This window comes from Mesoplodon bidens, assembly GCF_964165515.1.
Source record: "Mesoplodon bidens genome assembly, chromosome: Y".
NCBI classification, from domain to species: Eukaryota; Metazoa; Chordata; class Mammalia; order Artiodactyla; family Ziphiidae; genus Mesoplodon; species Mesoplodon bidens.
Genome location: NC_138180.1, coordinates 1876513 through 1897263, shown reverse-complemented (window position 1 = coordinate 1897263; position 20751 = coordinate 1876513). Strand labels below are relative to the sequence as shown.

Here is a 20751-nt window from a genome sequence, read left to right as displayed (position 1 = left end):
TATCCATGTGCAGGTTTTTAACGTAAATATAAGTTTTCAGTTCATTTGGATAAATAGTGAGGGCACTATTGCTGGATCCTACAGTAAGAATATGTTTAGTTTCATAGGAAACCACCGAACAGTCTTCCAAAGTGGTGGTACCATCTTGGGAATTTCCTGGTGGTCCAGTGGTTAGGACTCTGCACTTCCACTTGCAGGGGGCACAGGTTCGATCCCCGGTCAGGGAACTAAATCCCACAAGCCACGTGGCTCAGCAAAAAAAAAGAAAAAAAAGAAAAAGGTGATGGTGCCATTACATTCCCACGAGCAATAAATGAGAGTTCCTACTGTTCCACATCCCCGTCAGCATTTTGTCCTGTCAGTGCTCCAGATTTTGGCCATTCTAATACGTGTGTAATAGTATCTTGTTGTTTTAATTTGCATTCCTTTGATGACATAAGATATGGAGCATTTTTTCATATACTAATTTACGGTCTGTATATCTACTTTTGTGAGGTGTCTGTCCAGGCCTTTTGCACATCTTTTTCATCAGGTTGTCTGTTTTCTTACTGTTGAGTTATTTTTTTCTTTTTTAAATAAATTTAGTTTATTTATTTTTGGCTGCATTGGGTCTTCATTGCTGTGCACAGGCTTCCTCTAGTTGCAGCGAGCAGGGGCTACTCTTTGCGGTGTGCGGGCTTCTCATTGCAGTGGCTTCTCTTGTTATGGAGCACGGGCTCTAGGCATGTGGGCTTCAGTGGTTGTGGCATGCGGGCTCAGTAGTTGTGGCTCACGGGCTTAGTTGCTCTGTGGCATGTGAGATCTTCCTGGACCAGGGATCGAACCTGTGTCCCCTGTGTTGGCAGGCAGATTCTTAACCACTGTGCCACCAGAGAAGCCCTTCTCCTTCACTTTTAAAGGATAATTTTTCAGCATTCCGAATTCTAGATTGGTAGGATTTTTTCTTTCAACAGTCTAAATATTTCACTACTCTCTCCTTGCTTGCATGGTTTCTGAGGAGAAGTTAGATGTAATTCTTATCCTTCCTCCTCTATAAATAAGGTGTTTATTCCCACAGGCTTCTTTCATGATTTTTTTTTCCTTTATCTTTGATATTTCATATTCCTGAAGGTTGAATATGATATGCCTAGGTGTAGTTTCTGGCATTTATTCTGCTTGGTCTTGGAGCTTCCTGGATCTGTGGTTTGGTGTCTGATGTTAATTTTGGAAAACTCTGGGTCATTATACCTCAAATACTGCTTCTTTTTCGCTCTCTCTTCTTCTCGTATCTCCATTATGTGTATGCTGCATCTTTTGTCATTATCTCACAGTCTTGGATATTCTGGGGTGTGTTTTTTTTTACCCATTTTTTTCTCCTTGCTTTTCAGCTTTGGTAGCTTCTATTGCTGTAGCCTCAAGCTCAGAGATTGTTTCCTCAGCAATGTCCAGTGTAGTAATGAGGCCATCAGAGGCATCCTTCATTTCTGTTACAGTGTTTTTGATCTCTGGCATTACCTTTTGATTCTTTCTACTTTACATCTCATTCATTACATTACCCATCTATTATTTCATGGCCTCCTTTTTTCATTAAACTCTTAGTATATTAACTATAGTTTAAAAAAAAAAATCCTGGTCTGATAATTCCAGTATTCCTGCCATATCTGACAGGTTTTAGTGCTTCTTTATTCTGTGCAAACTGTGTTTTTTGCCTTTGAGTATGCCTTGTAATTTTTTGTTGCAAGGCAGACGTAATCTACTAAATAAAAGGAACAGCAGTAAATAGGCCTTTAGTGATATAGAAATGAGGTATGGGGGAAGGAAGACCATTCCATAGTCCTATGATAAGGTGTCACTCTTTTAGTGAGCCTTTGCCTCTGGACTAAGAACTTTACACCACATGCTTCTTAGTTTCCCCCCACCTCCTTGGGTGAGACAGGATGGTTAGAATGGGCTGGAGCTGGTTTTCTTCCCTCAAGTAGTTTAAGCTCTGATAAAATCCCAGCAACTTTGACTCCGGTAAAATAGCATCTCATAGATCAGGCCTTGTTAAGAAGGTCAGGAATGCTCTGGTGTATTACACAATGGTTCCTTTACCCCAGTCCCCACCAACCCCCCACCCCCGCTGGAAGCACACAGGGAATTTTCTCCAGTGTTCACTGTGAGGGCCTGTTCGAGCTCCTAGAGGTAAGACTCACCAAAGTGTGGAGTCCCTTTTATGACTGGGTCCCCCTAGAGTTTTTAAGAGAGGTCATACTGAGCCTCCAACAGTTTGTCGCATCCAGTTCAGGATTTCCTCCTGGCATGGAGGTTTCTACTTAAGAGTTTTCTGCGCTGGCAAGTTGTGATTTTCTGTATCCACCTTTTTGTCTCTTTTTACTTGTTAGGATGGAGTGGCGACTTCTAAGTTCCTTACATGCCAAGCTGGAAACCAGAAGTCCCAAATTAATTTTTAATGTTTGTGTCACACAGGAGTTCTAGGTTCTGGATTTTATGGTTGCTTACTTTGGAAAATTTTGCCGTTTAACATTGGCTTTTCAGATGTTTTTGCTTTCTTAAGTTGCTTTTTTTGCTTTGCGTAGGTGGCACAGGAATGGAACAGCTCTCCAAACAAAGAGAAATTCCATCAGTTGCATTTACGAAAATTTCCTGCTGATTATAAAAAATACTGGGAGTTTGTGGGTGAGTTCTTTCTTATGTAACTTGGGCTCTATCATATAATAATTGGAGATTGCTATTTGAGGGAACATAATAAGTGCTTGCATTTTCTGGGATATAGGTTTCCTGAGGTGAATTTGTAAGCTCTTACAAAGAGTATGTTTAAAGTCTTTACTTAATGAGGATAATTACTGGGACAGTTATAAAATTCATGGTTTTAACCATTGTGCTAGCAGAATACCACAGGCCAAAGTGTCCCTAGATGCTGGGCAAGGGAGAGAGAAGGTGAGTGAGGGAGTTTGATTGGCGGGGGCGGAGGGGGTGTTGACATGATCGTGCGTACAGATTCTGAGTAAATCTCTCTGCCGTCTCTGCTCTCACTTCATGAGTTGTCTGGAGCAGGTGTCACAGTTATGTCTTAGTTATAAAGAAACCAAGCATTTAGAACCCTTTAAAATAAAAAGTATAAATTCTCCGTCTGTCTCCTTCCCCCTTGCAGTCCATCCCACTCCATAGATTCACTTAAGAAAAAAAGCGTGTACATATATTTGGGGGGGAAGGTATTATATGTTCACTGTAGATTATTCAGATAATATTAGCCAATAGTAAAATAAACATCACTCACAGTTCCCATCATTCAGAGATCATCTTATGAACATAGTATTGTATATCTTACTGCTAGACTTCCTATTCATCTGAGTGAAGGGTGGGTGGGTAGGGTTATTTTACCTAAGTGACTTTTTTCATGTATTTATTCAGCAAATATTTACTGACTTTATACTACCTGATAGTGTATGATTCTAGATGCTAGGTATGTAGCTGTGATGAAAACATAAAATTCCACCTTCGTGAAGCTTACATTTGACTTATTTTCATTTAGTCTATTATAAATGTCTTTTCAGAGATAAATAATAAGAGCATGTTCAGTGTTTGTAGTTATTCCATTGTAAGTGTATTCCATAGTTCTCTTTAACCAGTAATTTCTAGTTAGACATGTACATTACTTATGATTTTTTACTGTTACACTGAATAAATCCCTTTGCTAGATCAAACAGTGTGTGCATTTTAAGACTTTCGGTTCATATTGCCTCTGTCTACCAAAAAGAATACCATTTTCACTTCTGACATAAGAATGTAAGAATGTATCTCTTCTCATTTGCTAGTTTAAACTTATCCCTCAGTTTTATATGGAACATGTATCTCATTTGAAGTTGTAGTTTTTGTCCTCAAATCTTTATTGGTCTTTTATATTCTTGGGGGGGGGGGCGGATAATTGTCTGTTCATGCCTTTTGTCCTTTTTTTATCTCTTAGGGAGGTTATTTTCTTACTTGTATGCATTGTTAATTTTTTTTCAATTTCATTATTTGCTGTTCAGTTTCACATGCACTTTTTGAGGCAGACAATTTTTATCTTCACATGTTCAAAAATACCGTATTTATTTCTTTACTGTTCAGTTGGTTTTAGAAATCAGATAAATACTTCCATATTTTCTTGTAGTAGTTTTATATTTCTTTCTAATATTTAAATCACTGGTTTATCATCCATTTATCTTGATGGTATGATAGAATCACATAGCATTTACTCTTGTGTCTGACTTCTTTCACGTAACATGTCTTCGTAATTCATCAATTTTGTGTGCATCTTTGGTATTTTTTTCATTGCTGTGGTGGTATTTCAATATGTGACTGTGTCACAATTTTACTGTTGATGGACATTTTTATGATTATTATTTTAAAGAAGTTTTTTTTGTCAGTGCCATGCAGCTTGTGGGATCTTAGTTCCCCGACCAGGGATTGAACCCGGGCCACAGCAGTGAAAGCGCCGAGTCCTAACCACTGGATCGCCAGAGAACTCCCGTTAATGGACATTTTTTCAGCAGTTTAGGCCTGTGTGTCAGGGCTCTCCAAGTCCATGCCCAAGTTCAGTGATTCGCTAGGAGGACTCACAGGAATTATATTCATGCTCATGGCTGTGACTTACTATGGCAAAAGGATACAAAGCAAAATCAGCAAAGGGAAAAAGGAAACCAGGAGCAAGTTTCCAAGAGTCATTTCCCAGCGAAGTCACACAGGACACACTTAATTTTCCCAGTAGTGGGCTGCGACAACCCATGTGACACATTATCTACCAGGGAAGCTTAGAGACCCAGTGCCTAAAACACCCTCTGCCTAGCCCACATTCATGACTTTCACAAGTAAAGTGGGTGTTTGACATAAGCTGTAGAGAAAAAAATTGGCAAACAGGTAAGGTACAGTGAGCCATTGTCATCAGCAAATGATGAGAGCTGTCTGGAAAACCAAGTTCCCAGATTCCAAGGGGGCCAACCTTGTAAGCAGGCCTTTGTAATGAGAGCAGCCTCAGGCCTTCTTCTACACACAGCATTTTATGAATAATGCTACTATGGTCATTCATGTGTCTCTTCGTGTTATGCGAGGGCATTTTTGTGGAGTCTGTCTCCTGAAGTGGGTCTCAGAGTCTCAGGGTATTATGCATGAGCTTAACATGAGTAGATAATGCCAAGCTAGTCATGCAGAATGACACACCCCACCAGCGTATGGAAGTCACGTTGCTCCATGTCTCTGCCAACACATTTGTGTTGATTGTGCTGTTCATTTTAGCCATTGTAGTGTGTGTGTATTGATGGCCATTTGTGGTTTTATTTTGTAATATCCTGGCTATCAGTGAGATTGAGCACCTTCTCATATATTTAGTAGATGCTCAAGTAACCTCTCTAGGGAAGCACCTATTAAAGACTCTTGTTCATTTTCTGTTAGTTGTCTTTTCCTTACTGATTTGTAGCAAGTTCTTTATGCAATCTGGATATAAACCATCCTCCCACTTTGGCTTGCATTATGTCTCTCTTAGTGATGTCTTTAAAATTCTTATTTTATTCTTGTTTAGACTTTATTTTTTAACATAACAAATGCATCTGTGTATTTTTTATGGTTAATGGTCTGTGCCAAAGGTTTAAGAGACCTTTCCCTGCTGCAGGTCATAAATATATTATCTTAACATCTAGAACAGGTGTCAGCAAACCACAGCTTGCAGATCTACCCTGTATCCTGTTTTTATACTGCCCAAGAGTAAGGTTCTTACATTTTTTTAAGCTTTTGAAGAAAAGATGATGATGAATATGCAACAGACACCATGTGTAGCCTGCAAAGAAAAATCTGGCTCTTTACAGAAAGTTTGCCAATCCCTTTTCTAGAGGCTTCGCTGTTTTGCCGACCTGGAATGGATTTTGTACACGAGTAAGATGTAGGGGCCATGTTTCATTTTTTTTTCCCTAATGGAGATGTAATTACCCCAGTAGTGTTTATTGAAAAGATTATCCTTTCTCCATGGTCTGCAGTGTCATATTTGTTACAAATCTAATGTCCATTTAATGCACTCGCCTTTTTCTGGACTCCTTTCTTCTTTGTTGGATCATTTGCCTACCTTTCTTCCCATATCACATTGCTTAATTTTACTTAATTAAGCTTTATTATAAACATTAATGAGCAAGTCTGCTTACCTTGTTTGGCCTTAAGAGTACGTTGGCTATTCTTGTCCCTTTGCATTACCATGTAAGTTTTAGAGAAAAAAAAGATGTGGACATTTGTTAAGAATTGACATCTTTCTAATACTGATTTGAATACGATACATACTGTCAGTTATTTAGGTTTACTTTCAGTAATGTTTTACAGTTTTCTAGGGAGAGGTTTTGCAGATCATCATTGGTTAGATTTTTTTTCTTTTGGTGTCATAATTATTTAAGTGACTATCTCTAATAGAGATGGACCTAAAAATTCATAGTATTTTTGCTGATAATTCATTATTTTGTTGCTAAAGTATGAACCATGATTTCTTAATATTAGATAGCTAGACAGTGTTCAAGTTTTCCGTTTCCTCATAAAGAACAATTTATTTCAGCCTGCTTGAATTAAGATCCAAGTTAGGTCCACTCACTGACATTGTTAATATGTCTTCTTCAATTACAATTGTCTCCTTCATGGATCCCTCCCGCTTTGTAATTTATTTTTTGAAGAAATTGTGTTGTTGACCCTGTAGAATTACAGGGTCTGTGTCTGTGTCTTGCTGATAGCATCCCCCTGGTGGTGTTTAGTATGTTTTTCAGTCCTTTGTACTTTTTGTAAATTGATAGTTGGATCTAGAGGCTTGATCAGTTTCATTTGACCTAATATTTTTGGCAAAACTAGTTCATAGCTGAGGTTGGTGTGTTCCTTTATCAGGAGGTGCTTGATCTCTAATTTCTCTTTTTGTAATACTTATAACTGTTGATCCTTAATGCCTAGATTAATTATTTTACTAAAGGATACAAAATGGTGATATTTTTATTTGATCATTTCTTCATTTATTTGCTATTGTAGTTCTGTAAAGAAAAAGTGCTCCATTTTATTTGATTACTCAGTAGTATACTTTATAAAGAAGGGTAGAATAAGTATTGATACTTGACTCCTGACCAGTTTTCAAACTAATGACTTAATTCTCTGCAAGTGCTGGGTTGACCAGTGAACTTTAAAAAAATGTTTTTTCGTTATGAACACATGGACTTAAATACACTTGTTTCAAGTCTTTGTAATTGGTTTCTTCAAGTTGGCTCCTGAGCCCTTTAGACAGGCTAGTCTTTGAGAGCTTTCTTGCTACCTGATATAACCGATACCATCTATATGTTTTATCCTGTATGTGAGCTTTCAATTTTCTAAGTAGCCGTAGTATCTTTGGGTAGAAAAAGTTATTTCAAGATCAGTATTGGCATGTTATATGCTGTTTACAAGTAATACATGTAAACATAAGGATACAGAAAGGTTAGAAGAGGAAGATTGGAGAAAGCTACTCATGCAAACCCAACTAAAAGAAACTTGTTTTGCTCTGTTAATACCAGACTAAATAGACTTTACGGCAGAAGAGCATTATTTGAGATTAAAAGCGAGTATTTCACAATGATAGCAAGTTCAGTGAACAGAAGATAGGACCATTTTGAATACCTAATAACATATATAAAGAAAAAACTGATAGAACTAGAGTGTACTCTTTACATATATGTGAGACCTTTGAACCATTCATTTTTTCTTTTCTTTTAGTTTGGAAATTATACGTCAACTTGTACCTCTTTTGCCATTTAGTAGTTTAGGTGAAAACTTAGAGCGTACATGATTCAAAGTTTACAGATTTCATTGATACTTTAAGTGTCTCCATAGATAAGGCAAAATCTTAAAAAACTTTAACCCTGTTTATCTGTTCCACTTTGTATATTATTATTGTTACGTATTTTAACTCTATATTTTAAACTGTGTTATACATACAGTTGGTCCTCTGTATTTGCGGGATTTGCGTCATCGGATTCAAGCGTGGATTGAAAATATTCAGGGAAAAAAAATTCCAGAAAAACATGTTTGCTATGCACCAGCACCTATTTACATACCACTTATGTTGGATTTACAACTATGTCCATAGCGTTTGCATTGGATTAGGTATTATAAGTAATCTAGAGATGATTTAAAGTGTACTGGAGGATGTGCGTGGGTTATATGCAAATACTATGCCGTTTTACATAAGGGACATGAGCATCTGAGGATTTTGGTGCCTGCGGGAGTCCTAGAACCAATTCAAGGACTGTACTCTGTGTAGTGCCTTGTGCAGCCCTTTTTTGTTTGTTTGTTGATTCTAGTAGTTCATGTATTCTCTCCTGGTGCTTTGCTTATTTCTAATATGTTGGTCATTGTCTTTGGAAAGCTATTTAAAAAATAATCAGGGGCCTAGGATGATAGGATGTCCTCTTCCAGAGAGGATTTTTCTTTGCTTCTGCCAGGATTCTGGGAGTACTAGCAATGTGGGATCATCTTAATCCGGCTTAAAGGATTGAGCTTTCCTGAAGTACTCGGGTGAATTGAAGCTGCCTTCATTGTTGGGTGTAGTCCTTCATGGTCCCTACCTGAAGCTTGAGGGCTACCAGGATGCCTACTTTATCTATGCAGGCCCTGGACTCCAGTTTTTGTCTCTTTTTTATGTACAAGGCTATCCCAGGTACTGCTCAAATTCCTGGCTGCCACTCCCTGAAGAGTTCAGATGTTTCTAGGGAAAATACTGGGCTGACCCTTACGGATCTCCACCTTGTTCTGGATATCAACAGAGTGATTCTTCATCGTTGTATTTGCTCTCTGATGCCTTCAAATAGACATTTCTTACATGATGCATTTTTAAAATTCTTTTTTGACTTAGTAGTTCAGTCTACTTAATCCTAGTACTTCGTGCTTTGGTTCAGTATGTTGCTGCTGGATTTGGCAGTTGGTACTGAACTTTTTTTAATTTTAGAGCTTGCTCTGTTTTCCCAGCCCCATTTATTTTACTACTGTCCTTTCCCCCTTGTTTGAAATGCCACTAGTAGGCTCAAAATTCTTACGTGTACATGGATCTGTTTCCAGATTTTCTCTCGGGATTTTGAAAGCAGGGCACAAAAGTGAAAATTCCTTGATTAAAAACTAAGGTAAACTTCAAGGAAAAGAAATGTATTAGCTACTTTTGAATATTATGACTTCATCTATTTTGGCTTTGTAGCAGCTTTTAAGAAGACTTTTATAATGCTATGTGATCAATATTTGTCAATGCTGACTAGCTTAGACTATCATTTTGAAGTATGTACAAAGTCCGCTAGTGCTGTATACTTGCTTGAACTTAGTACAAGCGTTCAATATCCTTTAATCTCATGTAAAATAATTCTGTTAGAATAAATGCTGGCTTCTTCTTGTGTTATAGTTTATCTTGAGGAATGTGAACTAGCTAAACAGCTTCATCCAAAGGAAAATGATTTGGTGTTTTTGGTTCCTGAAAGAGTAAATGGAGAGAAGAAGGATATAGAGAGACATCGCCTGCAAGTTCCCTGTGAACATTACTGTGGCTATGTTCATACGTTCCGCCGCACTTCAGTCAGTAAGTACCTAATGAGACATGGAAGAGAAATCTGTCAGCAGCTCATCTTTTCATCTCCCTCTAAATTAGGCTTTACTAGCCATGTATTTGCTATACATTTACCAGCCCTCTATTTGCTGTCCATTTACCAGATGTATGTTTGCTCTATGTTTACCAGACTGTATTTGCTAGGTTGATTACTTACCATTCAGAGTCCTCTTTTAGTTTTTCTAGACTCAGCTGGAAAAGGCCCAGCACGTATTGCTTTAGACTTAGGATTTTAAAGCTTTCTTTTGTAATGTCTTCTCCTTCTAGTAAATTCCTTCATCTGTCAGTGTGTTTGTTATAAAACAGACAGTTTGCAAACCATCTGTTTGTTAAATCACATTCCAGCCTTGGTTTGGGGGCTAATTATTGATGAGCAGACCAAACACAGAACAAATTGTAAGGCAACTGGAGGGGTTTACTGTTTCATCACTCCCATCCATTGTGGTGTAGGGACTTCTCTCCCTAAGGTAGCATAACAAAAATAATGTTAGCTTGAATTTAAGGACTACTGACTGTGTGCCAGCCAGTGTGCCCTGTCCTTCCTGTACACATTTATCATCTTTTCCCAGAGCCCTGCAAAGCAGAATGGTTTGTTCCCTGCTCATTGGGAAATCAGAGTTCAGGGATGTTAAGTAACATATCCAAAGGCATCCTTACTATTAAACACTTGGTCCAGAATTGAAACCTAATTTTGTTTGACTACGAAGTCCACATGCTTGATATATGCCAAGCTGCCTTTTTGACATTGCTGCTCTCTTAGTCTCTGTTACGGGAAGAGAATATGTGATCATTATTCCTTCCCCTTTTTGTATCATATCTTAAAAATAGCAACAAAGCTCTTAGAGTTTAACATCGTGCCGCATCATAACTGGTGTGCCATGTCCACTATTGTGTGGTCAGAGCTCAGTTCTTTGTGCAAGATGCGTTGAGCACCAGGGATATCTAGCTTCATCTGTGCTTTCAACTCTTACAAGTGGTTACATTTGCCAAAGTTCTGTTTCTAAGATTTAGCAATGGTTTCTGTCTCCTTCCCGGAACTCCTCATGCATCCAACTACCTGACATCTCCATTTGGAGATTATTAGACATTTCAAACCTACTCCAAAAGGAAGCACTTGATTTACTGCCTGACATCTGCTGTTGCTCTGGTTTTTCCCCACTCAGCATGTGGGACCTCCATCCCATTCTTCCAGTTGCTCAGCCCAAAACCTCAGAGTCATCCTCGAGTCCTGCTTTCCCTCGCACGCTCCATCTAATGCATCAGGAAGTCCTGTCGGATCTTCCTTGGCCATATATCCTACATCCAAGTGCCACCTCTCCTGCTGCCTCCTGGCCCACGTGACCATTCACTTTTACCTAGATTTTAGCCTCTTAAGTTGTCTTCTTGTGCTTTTTCCATTGCAGTTTATTCTTCATTCGCGATAAGTGATTCTTTTAATGTGTGACTTAGCGTGTGTCACTTACCTGCGCGGAGCTGTCCCGTGCTCTTGACCTGACTCAGAGTCATGTTCAGAGTGGTTAACTGCAGAGCCCTCTGAAGTGTAGCTGCATTTACCGTCTTGGTCTTCTAGCTCGCTTCTCCCTGCTTTTCCTTCTAGCCATTCTGGCCTTCTCCCTGTTGTGAAAATAATCCAGGCACCTCGCTGCCCCATTGTCTTTGCAGTTGCTGATTCTCTGCCTGTAACCCACTTTCCCCGGTTACGGGCATGGCTCACTCACTTAATGCCATGGCTCTGCTCAAATATCATATCAGGAAAACCTCCCCTGACTCTCCTGTCTACAACAACACTCCCTCACAACCCTCATCACTTCCTCATCCCCCTTCTCGGCTTTCTTCCTAGCACTTACCATCACCTGACATGTTTATTTGCTTATCTGCCCCCTTCTTCTAAAAAATAAGCCTCCAGAGGACAGGAATGTTGCCTGGTTCTTAGGAGGCAGTCAGTAGATACTTACTGAGAAAATTATTTAAATGATGTATAAAAAACATGTTACAGGGCTTCCCTGGTGGCGCAGCAGTTGAGAGTCCGCCTGCCGATGCAGGGGACGTGGGTTCGTGCCCCAGTCTGAGAAGACCCCACGTGCCACAGAGCGGCTAGGCCCGTGAGCCATGGCCGCTGAGCCTGCGTGTCCGGAGCCTGTGCTCTGCAACGGGAGAGGCCACAACATTGAGAGAGGGCTGCATACCACAAAAAAAAAAGTTACAAAACACCTTGTTCTGAATAACCTTTTTAACTGGACACTGTTATTCACTGGTAACTGAAATTGCTTTTTCTCCTTCTTGATAATAGTGCGTAATGGGAAATCTGAGTGTTCCCTTTCCATCCAGACTCAACATAATTTACCAGTCAATTTAAATGAATTCGTGAAATGTCTTGTAATCAGCTCTCTGGTGACTACACAGAGGAAGTTGAAAGCCATGTCTTTGCTGAGTGGTCGGAACCAACTGGCCAGAGCCGTTCTGAATCCAAACCCCATGGACTTCTGTACAAAAGATTTACTAACTACAGCATCTGAGAGAATTGTGAGTGACAGTCATTTGATAACAGGGAAAGTCAGAACATTTCATGTCAAGATGTTAAAGCATGTTATTTTTATCTGTCACACATTCCCTGTTGTCTACAACAAAGACATAGTCACCATGTGTGCCCAGTGACGTTTTTAGTGCTTAGTTTTCTTTAATATTGCAAAGTAGTTCTTTGTGTTAAGTTAGTCAGCTTACCTCAGGAAAAAAGGTAGAGTCCAAAAAGGAATTGAAAACATGCTTGCAGAGCAGCATTAAAATGTGAGGTGAACATCCTACTTAACTGTTTGTTAGGTAATTAAATACAGGAGTAAGAGGAGGTTTAATGGAATGACTTTTGCATTTGAATGATCAGTGGAGCATTGACTGGTACTGTTGTCAGTGTGACGACGAAGTTGTGATTTTTGTGTGAACACATATTTCTCATTGTTGTAAGAGTTGGGTGTAAGTTCCAGGAAATTAACACAGAGACAGGCGGAAGGAAAGGAATGTTATTTGAACCCCTGTCTTGTGTTAGGACTTTCATATGCATTTTCTCAGTCAGTTCCCACCCTCTAAGGAATCCCAGATTTAATGATTGTCAAAGCCTGAAGCCCAGAGAGGTTAGGAGTTTAGAGACCTAGCGTTTGAGTGAAACTGAGGTGTAGACTCAGATCTGACCCCAAATCCCTGTTGTTTTGACTGTATCACTTGTGTTAGGAAAGGAAGTCTTGGAATGTTTTTACTGTCTAAAGAGAGGATTGACTAAAATGGGAAGAACCACGGAATAAAAAGAAGAAAAGTACAAAACAGTTTATTGTGATCATCTTTATAAGAATCACAAATAAAAATATAGTTGTTGTGGTTGTAGGTGGACTGAGGCCTGTAGACTCATCAGTAGCTCTTTCCAGTAGTGAAAGTGGTTCTTAGATTAAGGGTCATTTTGGGGTTTTGCCTGATCATCACCAAAGCTTCTGTCTGACAAAGGTCAGCAGCAGTTCAAACAGATGTCTTCCACTCTCTCGCTCTCCTGTGCCATCCCAGGAAGAACCGCTCGTTCTCACTAGTGTCTTTTGTATAGATTGCCTACCTAAAAGATTTCAATGAAGACCAAAAGAAAGCGATAGAAACTGCATATGCCATGGTGAAACACTCCCCAGCAGTTGCCAAGATCTGTCTGATTCATGGACCACCCGGGACAGGAAAATCAAAAACCATTGTGGGCCTCCTGTACCGCCTACTGACAGAGGTAGAGTGTGCACGAGGGCATCTGTGCCCTTAATTGAGTATGTTGTTTTACTTTAACGTGTAAATAAGTACTAAAGTGTGTTTTTCCCTTCACTTCTGTGTATCTTTTTGATACTGTGTGGAACTATATCAGATAAAGCGGTAGCAGAGGTAGAGAAGGTTATAAGAAATAAAAGGAACAGAAAATGTTATCTTGTGTGAAACTAATTCTATGGGCTAGAATAGTGGTCTTCGGGCTTTATTATAGGTCACGGCTAATCCCAGGAGACAATCTTGAATGTATTCCTGGGTTACATTTTGGATTGAACATTGAATAAAATAAGTGGATAGTAAGGTAAGGCTCAGAGAAGTTAGATTTTATGCCAGAGTAATTTTTTTTTTTTTTTCGGGCACACCATGCGGCATGTGGGATCTTAGTTCCCCGACCAGGGATCAAACCTGGGCCCTTGGCAGTAAGAGCACTGCGTCCTAACCACTCGTTGGCCAGGGAATTCCCGGCCAGAGTAATTTTTTAACATCAGTGTAAGATGTAGGTGCTTTTATTTACTTTTAACTATTTATTAGGGGAACTTTCAAATATATGTGACAGTAGAGAAGAACTATAACACTGCACAATAGAGCTTATCAGTATTGTTTGTTTTTTTTGTTTGTTTGTTTATTTGTTGCAAATTGTCGAACCAGAAGAGGGGGCATTCAGATGAGAACTCCAATGCCAAAATCAAACAAAACCGTGTCCTTGTGTGTGCACCTTCCAATACAGCTGTTGATGAACTTACGAAAAAAATTATGCTTGAATTCAACGAGAAGTGTAAAGACAAGAAGAATCCTTTAGGTATGATACTTATGTGGGCTTTTCATTTGTTTTTGTTTTCAGTGTTTAGTGTGGTAACTTTGAATGACAAAGAGCAAGCCAGTTCTGGTCATTTTTTCTACTTGAGGCTGTGGCCCATGTGTACTTACTGCTTTGTTTACTGAATATTTTGGAGCATTTATTCTGTGTCAGGCCCTGTGCCGTTTGAAACACCTTAGAGCAGCCCTTGATTCAGTTGTGTAGGGGTTAGGGAAGACTTTTAGAGGAAATGATATCTAAGATGAAACTTGGAAGAGCAATGAGGAAGTGAAGTGGGGAGAGGACTCTGGTGGAACTTACTGTACATAAAAAGGACCAGAAGCCAGAGAACCGTGGATGGTTCAGTCTAGCTAGAATATAACGAGGTCCACCAAGGCAAGGGCTTTTAAAAATGTGTTCATTGTAGTAACCCCCGTGCCTGGAACAGTGCCTGGCACTCAGTTGGGGCTTAGTAGATGTTTAGTGACACAAAAGCTAGAGCAGTCATCACTTATGGTTACCGAGTGCTCACTATGTGTCAGTACTCAGAGTAATCCTCTGAGCCATGCAATAAATAACCTATCTACATTTTATAGGCGGAGAAGCTGAGGAGTTGAGATGTAAAGTATACCACAGGGACAAGTCTTTTCAGTACAGTTGACAGATTGAAGAGCATTGCCACCGAGGATTCGGAATGCTTGAGCGAATGTGTAAAGTCATTTCTGTGCCCTTAACCTTAACACCTCCTCTCACACCAGCCATCCTGAGTGGCGTGGTTATGGCTCTGGGTCGGGCTGCTCTTCTAAGCACATGTATCTCGTCTTCCCTAAGCAAATTTTATTTTCCTTGATGTTACCTGGCAGTGACCTAAATCAGTTAAGATTCAATTAGGCTTCAAATAATAGACACTCCAACTACAGTGGCTTAACTATGATAGAAGTTTATTTCCTGCTTACTCAGAAGCCCAGAGATGGGCAGCTGAGGGATGATACTGGCGTGATGACTCTACTTCCAAGTCTTCAGAGACCTAGGGTCTTTCTACCTTGTTGCTGCACTACGTGGGACCCCCCCACTCCTTAGTGCACCTCATGGTCAGAAACAGCTGCTCCAGCACCAGTAGTCCCATCTAGCAAGTGCAAGGAAAAAGGGACAGATATACTAGCTGTGCTTTAAGGAAAGTTCTGAGACGCTGCCAGTAGCACCTCTGCTTATTTCCTTTTGGCCAGAACTCAGTCCCGTGGCCACACCAGCTGCAGGAGCAGCCAGGATGTGTCGTCTGTCTTCGCAGGGATCACACATATTTCCCCTTTTATTGCACATGTATTAGCTACATCTAGAGGTCATTTGCCTTTAAAACTGAAAATGCATTGTGAACGGCAACTTTTCTACTCACCATTATGTTTGTGAGAACTATGACTTTATGTATCGCTGTATATGGATACGGTCATTCATGTTAACTGCTATAGGGTGTCTCATCTATGAGTGCACAGTTCATTCGTTATCCATTGATAGAAATGTAAGTTCTTTCCCTTTTTTTTTTTTGTTATTTCAAACTTAATTCCTGTACTTGTGCCTGTTTCTCCAGTGCAGGATGAAAACGTTTACTGCCGTGACTGAGTTGTATTGTGTTGTACTGTACAGCAGCTGAAGGGAGTACACTGGAGTACTGTGTTCTTACTCACGTCTCCTGAGTATTCATACAGGCTGCTAGGGCAGTGCTTTCACACTGTGGCTTGTGACCAGTTAGTGGATTGTGAAATCAGTTTAGGGAGATCAGAACCAGCATACTTACACAAGATAAGATAGAACAGAAGAGAACAGAAAAGATTAGAGTGTAGGTAGTGAGGGGTAAAGTATTGTTTTGTGAAACCTGTTTTATTGGTGAGGTATGAGTGTACTGGCTTTCAATGTGAAGTGTACCTCATACTATAGATCACGGTCAAAAGAGTTTATAAAAACACTGGTCTAGTGTATATATACCTAGAAATGAGAATGCTGGGTTGAAGGATTTGTGCTGATTCTAGATAGTGCCCGGTTCTGCTCCAAAGTAGTTGTATCAAATTATACAACCGAGAACAGTTCCCGTGTGGTTTTCACTTTCCTTTCCCTGAGGGAGGGTAATAAGCCCTTTTTCAGGTGTGGGCTGACAACACGAGAAGGCTGGGACGAAGGTGGCACAAGTGTAGTGTCTAGGTTGGATTTTTAATATTTTTGTTAGAGAGAAAATGACATCTCTTGTCAGTAAAGACGGCTTTTTTCTTCTTATTCAGTACTTTCATTTTTGCTTCTTTTCACTATGTCCAGTGGTCCTGGGTGTCCTTTACAGAAATACCTTGGACATCTCACCATTAAGTGTGATGTTTGTTCCTGGGGTTTGGTATATACGCTTTTATCAGGTTAAAAAAGTCCCCACCTAATTAGAGTTTTTTAATGAATGGGTGTTGAATTTTACTGCATGCAGTATTTTTTCCTTCATATACCCCTCCCCCTCACCATATGGCAGTGCAAGCACAGAGTCCTAACCAGGGAATTCTGCTTTTCTTTTCTTTCTTTCTTTCATTCTTTCTTTTCTTTCTTTTCCTTTCCATTTTTTTTTTTGTGTGTGTGGTACGCTGGCCTCTCACTGTTGTGGCCTCTCCCGTTGCGGAGCACAGGGTCTGGACGCGCAGGCTCAGTGGCCATGGCTCCCGGGCCTAGCCGCTCCACGGCATATGGGATCTTCCCGGACTGGGGCACAAACCTCTGTCCCCTGCATCGGCAGGCAGACTCTCAACCACTGCGCAACCAGGGAAGCCCCTTTTCTTTTCTTTCTTTTCTTCTTTCTTTCCATACCCCGAGGCTTAAGGGATCTGAGTTCCCCGACCAGGGTTTGAAACCAGGCCCATGGCAGTGAAAGTGCCGAGTCCTAACCACTGGACTGCCAGGGAATTCCCTACAATGCTTTACTAATTTGAAAATACCTTTGATTCCTAGAATAAGGTCTGCTTGGTTGTGTACTATTATTTTTTTACCACATTGCTGGATTGCTATTGATTTTTTTAACTGACGGCAGCCTATAATTTTTCTTTGTCATATCTTTGGTTTTAGTATTGAAGTTATACAGACTTTAAAAATGAAGTTATACAGGGCTTCCCTGGTGCCGTAGTGGTTGAGAGTCTGCCTGCCGATGCAGAGGACATGTGTTCGTGCCCTGGTCCGGGAGGATCCCACGTGCCACAGAGAGGCTGGGCCCATAAGCCATGGCGGCTGAGCCTGTGCGTCTGGAGCCTCTGCTCCACAATGGGAGAGGCCAGAGCAGTAAGAGGCCCGTGAACCACAAAAAAAAAAAAAAAAAAAAAAAGAATTTATACAGACATTTATTTGGGATGTTTCATATATGACAGGGAATTACCTGTTACTTGAAGGTTAATTTGTTTTTAGTGTTGTTTTTTGGGGGGCTTCTTGTTTGTTTGTTTTTTGTCTGTTTTTTGACAGATGGGTAAGTTTCTGTGTGCTGAATGTCTTTAATTGTTGGTTTATTCAAGTTTTCTACATTTGAGTGAGTTTTGCTAATTCATATTATTCAAGAAAAATCTCCACTTCACCTTAGGTTTTCAAATATATTGGTATAACATTGTTCACTGTATTCTCATTTTTAAAATCTCAACTGTATTTTGGTTGGGTCACCTTTGTCATTCTCTGTATTATGTGTTTAGGCTCTAAGTCCACATGTGGCATGGGCCTATAGTTGGAAAGTCCTAGAAGAGAGTTTTTTTTCCCAGCTAAGCCCAGGCCAAGATAGATTCATGTCGTTTTCATCCCTCCACCTCTTCCATGCCCTCTTGCTTTCTAGTGGACGTTAAAATCCAAGCCCCCATTATACAATTTCTATATGTTGATTGGAATGGTAGTTTTGCTGATGTAGATATTTGTCAAACTCTGTAGAACTAAGGATTTTTAAATCTCTGCATTTGATTGTATGTAAATGAAAAAACAAACACCTAAGCATCTAGAGAGTGACCAGCCCTCACCCTGTTCCCTCCAGGGAAGCCACAGCAGCTCAGGGGCTTTCACCTCTGTTTTTCACCTTTCTCTTTGTTTTTGGCCCCTAGGAATTTCTCTTACATCCTTCTGAGCTCACCCTGCAATTTAAAGGATGTCTGTTTTAATTTCTGGAGCATTTTTAGATGCTTATAGTGGCTATAAATCTCATCCACCTTTCTGGTAGAAACACAAGTTAGCAATTTTGACACCTTCAAGTAAATGTTGGTCAGAGAAGATGGCTTCAAATTTTAGAAGAATGAGCTGAACTAGGAACAAAAATATGTGTGAACAGCTGTATAATGAGTTCATTTATTCATTCAGTGTATGTTTATTGTACTTACGTGCCAGCTGCGGTTCTAGGCTGTGACCAAAACAAAACCTGGTTCTTATGGGACTTGGATTCAGTGGAAGGAGATAGCAAACAAGTATGTGATGTGTCAGATTGGGATAAGTGCTAATAAACGCTGCATGATTGCTATAGTTTAGTAGTTCAGTGAAGCAGTGGGAGACTTTTAGATTAAATAATATCTGAAATGTGCTAACCTAAAATTAAAATGTGGTTAATAAACCAGTTAAATGATGCTGACAGTTTTTGGAATTACCATATTCCAGAATTTCCAGCATCTTGTGTCCCTTAGATCCTGGAGTGGCATTGTGATGTGGAACAGTGTTTCAAAACCGTGGTTCTCAGTATTCTGCAGAAAAGCATTTGATGGTCCTGTAAGATTCTGTTTGGGGAATTCAGACCTGCATTAATAGAGAAAAGTCTTCATCTTCGAAATATCCTATGGTCAAGAAATTTGTTTTATTTTCACTCGCCATTTCCCAAATACATTTTACCATGGAGTGATGTATAGAACATAGTTTGAGAAGCATTAGTGTAATAGAATCTCAACTCTGCAGTGTACTGCTTGTGCAACCTCAGTAGCTTTTATTAGGTGGAAATAAATTCTTGCCTTATAGGATTCTTATGAAGCAAATCTAAAAGAATGTGTGTGGAACCTCTAGCGCAGTTCCAGGTATTTGGTTGATTAATAGTTCATGTTAGCTCCTTTCTCTGACTGTTAATATATTTGCTTAGAAATAATTATTATGTACAGAAATTGACAGCATTCTTATTAACCTCTAAGTGTGACTTCTATCAACAGGAAACTGTGGAGATATAAATTTAGTACGTCTAGGTCCAGAAAAGTGTATTAATACTGAGGTCCTAAAATTCAGTTTGGAGAGCCAAGTTAACCACAGAATGAGTAAGTACTGAATAAAGGTATATATAAATTGATTTCTGTTTCTTTTTGTATGGTAGAAAATGGCATGGGCATTAAAGGTAATTTGGAGACCCTAGAAGTAGTCTAGTTTTGAAAGCTAGTTTTTCTTCTCATTTGTATGCATATGTGTGTATTTGTTAGAATCAACAGCTTTTTATCTTTTTTTTAAAGAAAAAGACTTACCTTCTCATATTCATGAGATTCACAGAAGAAAGGAATTTCTAGATCATCAACTAGCTGAACTTTCTCGCCAGCGTGCTTTATGCCGAGGTGGAAGGGAACTACAGGTATCTAAACATGTCTTGATCAGTGTTTTTTAAAAGCTCATAGATAAACTAGTTGGTGAGTATTTGATGCCATTCTTTCATTGTGGAATAGCATAATTTGTGTACAAAAATGTACACAGAGATGGTATGCCTTACATTAGGGGTTAAACTTTTTTTAAAAGAACAAGATAGTAAATATTTCAGACTTTGCAGGCCACGTGCAGTCTGTTTTAGCCACTGAACGCCACTGTTAATAGCATGAAGGCAGAGTAGATAACACGTAAGTGATGCCCCAAGGGTTGGCCTGCTTAAGCAGAAAGCGTACCTGCAGTACTCTGAACAGAACTGAATCATACACACTATTAAGAATTTATTGGACTTCCCTGGTGGTCCAGTGGTTAAGAATCTGCACTTACACTGAAGGGAGCTCAGGTTCGATCCCTGCTCAGGGAACCCTAGTTCCTCATGAGCATCCCTCATGCTGCACAGGGTGGCCACAAAAAATAAAAGAATTTATCAAATTAGCACCTACTGATTGAAGCATGGGGTGCTGGTTGTCGGGTTGCTGGACAATGAGCTGATGTTTAAAAACAGACCACAAGAGAAAGCGAAATAGAGAAGTTTATTTTCACAGGTCTTGAGGGAGGTATAAGGCATGTCTCGTGGGGCATGACAGGCAGGTCAAGGGAGAGTGCAGACAGAGAGAGGCAGGCCCTGGCGCACATGTCATGATCAGAGTCCATGCGTGGAGTACTTTGGGGTTCCCAGGCTAGGGCTGGATTGGCCAATTTTAACTGAAAGAGCAGGGTTTTGGTAAGTAGCTTAGAGGGTCTCTTATCTAAAGGGCATATAAGGGGAAGGCACTGGATGGCAGAGGAGACTGTTGATCACAAGAGCTTATGTTGGCTGGTGGGCCGGTGACTCCACGGGCTGCCATCTAGGGCATGCATGTGTGTGAAGGGGCCTAGTGTTAGTTTGGGGTCTCTGCAGGCTGCTTGGCCAAACAAAATGGATGCCAGGGCA

General features: G+C 40.0%; 1 protein-coding gene across 1 annotated transcript in view; it reads left to right on the top strand.

The window, feature by feature from the left end:
• The window catches only part of LOC308609753 (putative helicase senataxin), a 61937-nt gene that overhangs the window by 22315 nt on the left and 18871 nt on the right, over window positions 1-20751 (top strand). The window contains exons 9-15 of the mRNA XM_081223464.1: window positions 2559-2658; window positions 9392-9565; window positions 11883-12115; window positions 13176-13343; window positions 14024-14174; window positions 19343-19444; window positions 19634-19749. Of these exons, the coding sequence (XP_081079590.1) occupies window positions 2559-2658; window positions 9392-9565; window positions 11883-12115; window positions 13176-13343; window positions 14024-14174; window positions 19343-19444; window positions 19634-19749 (1044 nt within the window). The remainder of the gene's footprint in view (window positions 1-2558; window positions 2659-9391; window positions 9566-11882; window positions 12116-13175; window positions 13344-14023; window positions 14175-19342; window positions 19445-19633; window positions 19750-20751) is intronic.